The sequence below is a fragment of the Octopus bimaculoides genome, chromosome 1 (assembly GCF_001194135.2).
Source record: "Octopus bimaculoides isolate UCB-OBI-ISO-001 chromosome 1, ASM119413v2, whole genome shotgun sequence".
In the NCBI taxonomy this organism is placed as follows: Eukaryota; Metazoa; Mollusca; class Cephalopoda; order Octopoda; family Octopodidae; genus Octopus; species Octopus bimaculoides.
Genome location: NC_068981.1, coordinates 128,103,979 through 128,106,484, shown reverse-complemented (window position 1 = coordinate 128,106,484; position 2,506 = coordinate 128,103,979). Strand labels below are relative to the sequence as shown.

At 35.9% G+C, this 2,506-nt stretch overlaps 1 protein-coding gene across 3 annotated transcripts in view; it reads right to left on the bottom strand.

The window, feature by feature from the left end:
• The window catches only part of LOC106870828 (uncharacterized), a 283,987-nt gene that overhangs the window by 207,768 nt on the left and 73,713 nt on the right, over positions 1–2,506 (bottom strand). Inside the window, exon 2 of one of the 3 annotated variants that reach the window (XM_052970301.1) lies at positions 786–897. The exons of the other annotated variants lie outside the window; for them this stretch is intronic. Within the exon in view, the coding sequence (XP_052826261.1) occupies positions 786–797 (12 nt within the window). The 5' untranslated portion in view covers positions 798–897. The remainder of the gene's footprint in view (positions 1–785; positions 898–2,506) is intronic. 3 annotated transcript variants of the gene reach the window in all.

The following is a 2,506-nucleotide window of genomic DNA, read 5'->3' as shown; positions in this document are numbered from 1 at the left end:
AATACGTAAACAATGAGAAAAATGGAAAACAGGACAAGTAAACACAGAGAAAGGACCCTTCATCAGTTGCCGGCTGTCTATCTACTCCCTATTTCGAGAATTCAACGACAATATGAGTTTTCAAAGACAGTTGATCCCATAAATTCTAAAATGAAATTTAGGATTTATGGAGGGTCAAAGTTGGGTACAAAAACATGACAGTGGAGACATACAAGGAAACTGAACGAAAACAAACATGGAGGGTCGTTAGACCACAACGAGAGGAAAATAGTGAAGCCAATAAGTTTCTATCAATGAGGCATAAATGATCTCGTTAATCGATGGCTGAGGTGCATAGATGTTCACGGCTCATACTTTGACTAATCAAAACATTTCTGATGTTAATTTTTCCAGAATATAATTGTTTCTGAAATCGGCCATTATTTTTGGGACAGTCTAATAGAAAAGCATAAAACCAGAGAAGCACACTCTAAGTAGTTAATATTATAATGGTGGAGGTCGGTTGATGGGGTTACCCTGGCTCTCCCATCCACAAGGTGCTTAGTCTTACGGCATATCGTCAGACCCCAAACCTGTTGGCCTAAGACCTCTTCAAATATGGTGGGGTAAATGACATTTCCCCCTCCATATTTTGAAGACGTCTTAGGCCAACAAGTCTGAGGTTTGACAATATGCCGCATGGCGAAGACCGACTGGAAACCCAAGGTAACCCCATAAACCGGCCTCTCTCATGATAATATATATATATATATATATAGGTATATAAAAAAAATCTCAGATCTCACCTGCGAACCCATGGAAAACAAACTTCAACCAACTATTCTGACTATATTTCTGTGCACACGTTTGAATGTGGTGTATGTGAGAAGGCTTGCAAATCCAATGGGGGTCTTAACGCTGAAAAGAAAAATCGAACCCAGTGTCTTATTTTGTTGTCCAATATTTATTCTCTCGATTTCTTTTGCCGGACCGCTAACTTACGGTGATGTAAACAAACCAACATAGGTACCCAAGGGGTGGTAGGGACAAACAAAAATAGAAAGACGTACATACATACACATATATATGACGGAATTCCATATAGTTTCCGTCTACCAAATTTATTTACAAGTTCGGCCAAGGGTTAAAGTAGTAGAAGATACTTGCCCAAGATGTCGTGCAATAAGATTGAACACGAAACCAAGAAGTTACAAGGCGAGCAACTTAACTGCGCAACCATACCGGCACTAATTTAGAAAAGTAATGCAACTATTTGTTAGTAGCATGTACAAAATTACAAACTATGATTATTAAGACATGCCCAACTAAGTATTCTTAAGACTGAGTGCTGTTATGTTTATACTTCGAACAACAAACAAAAAGAGTACCCCCCCCCAACACACACACACACACACACACACACACACACACACAGAGTTAGTGAAAGGAGGGGAAAACAATTAAATCTAGAGGTTTACTGTGAGTGTGTGTTAAGGGGGAAATCTTGAAGCATTTGTCATATTTTATTGGATATTAATTAAAATGCTTATTTTTATCTACCCAAGTTTCACTCGTTTGCTCGAAAGAAAATCAAAATTAAATTTTATGTTATAACGCATATAATTCAGGTCCGTTAAATATTCATAAGAATGTATTTTTGCTTTTTATACTTTTAACAAGAGAGTCTATAAAATAAATATGCAGAGTTGAATAAGTTATATAATATAAACAAGTTTTTTTTAATAAAGTACAACATTGCAACAATGGCAGAAAAACATACAGGGGAAAATAACATGGAAATATTAAGACTTCTGATAGAAACTAACAATAGAAACTAACAATGCCATTTCTGTGTCAAGAGATAATTCTTAATAATCGCCAAAATGAAGTAATTAGCTGTTTGTCTGAATATGATTGCGTTCTGCCGCTAGATACACTTATATTCTATATCATTAATAACTTAATCGGGTTATTAATCGTCAAATTAATCGTCACCTTTGCAAACGATGCTTTTGGTAATAATATTCATAAAAAATTCCCATTTTGTTTTGAAATAATTGCTAGTTGTGTTATATTATCAACTAAATCCTTTGGCAATTAAGTATAAACCATTTTTAATTTTTTTCCCTTGTGTATGCATATGTGTATATATATATATATATATAGATATATGGGAGAATATACGAAAAAACAACAACAGACGAGGACAGGTGGTGTAAATAACAAAAGATGTATTAGTATGACGCTCGGGAATACGGAAAGTCTTTGACGTTTCGAGCTACGCTCTTCAACAGAAAGAATACGGAGACAAGGAGAAAAACACGGAGAAAAAGAAATTGAATAGTGTCCAGTCAACGGTCAATCATAATAATGGCTGATCATAACAATGGCTGACCGGAAGTTAGAAATTCTTTTTTCAGGAGAGCTAAGAAAAGGGGGAGATAACAAACGGTGATCGAAGAACGAGGGGCTGTGTGTGGGAGATAGAATGCTGGTGATCTTGACGTATGTAGTGTGAAAATGGGGA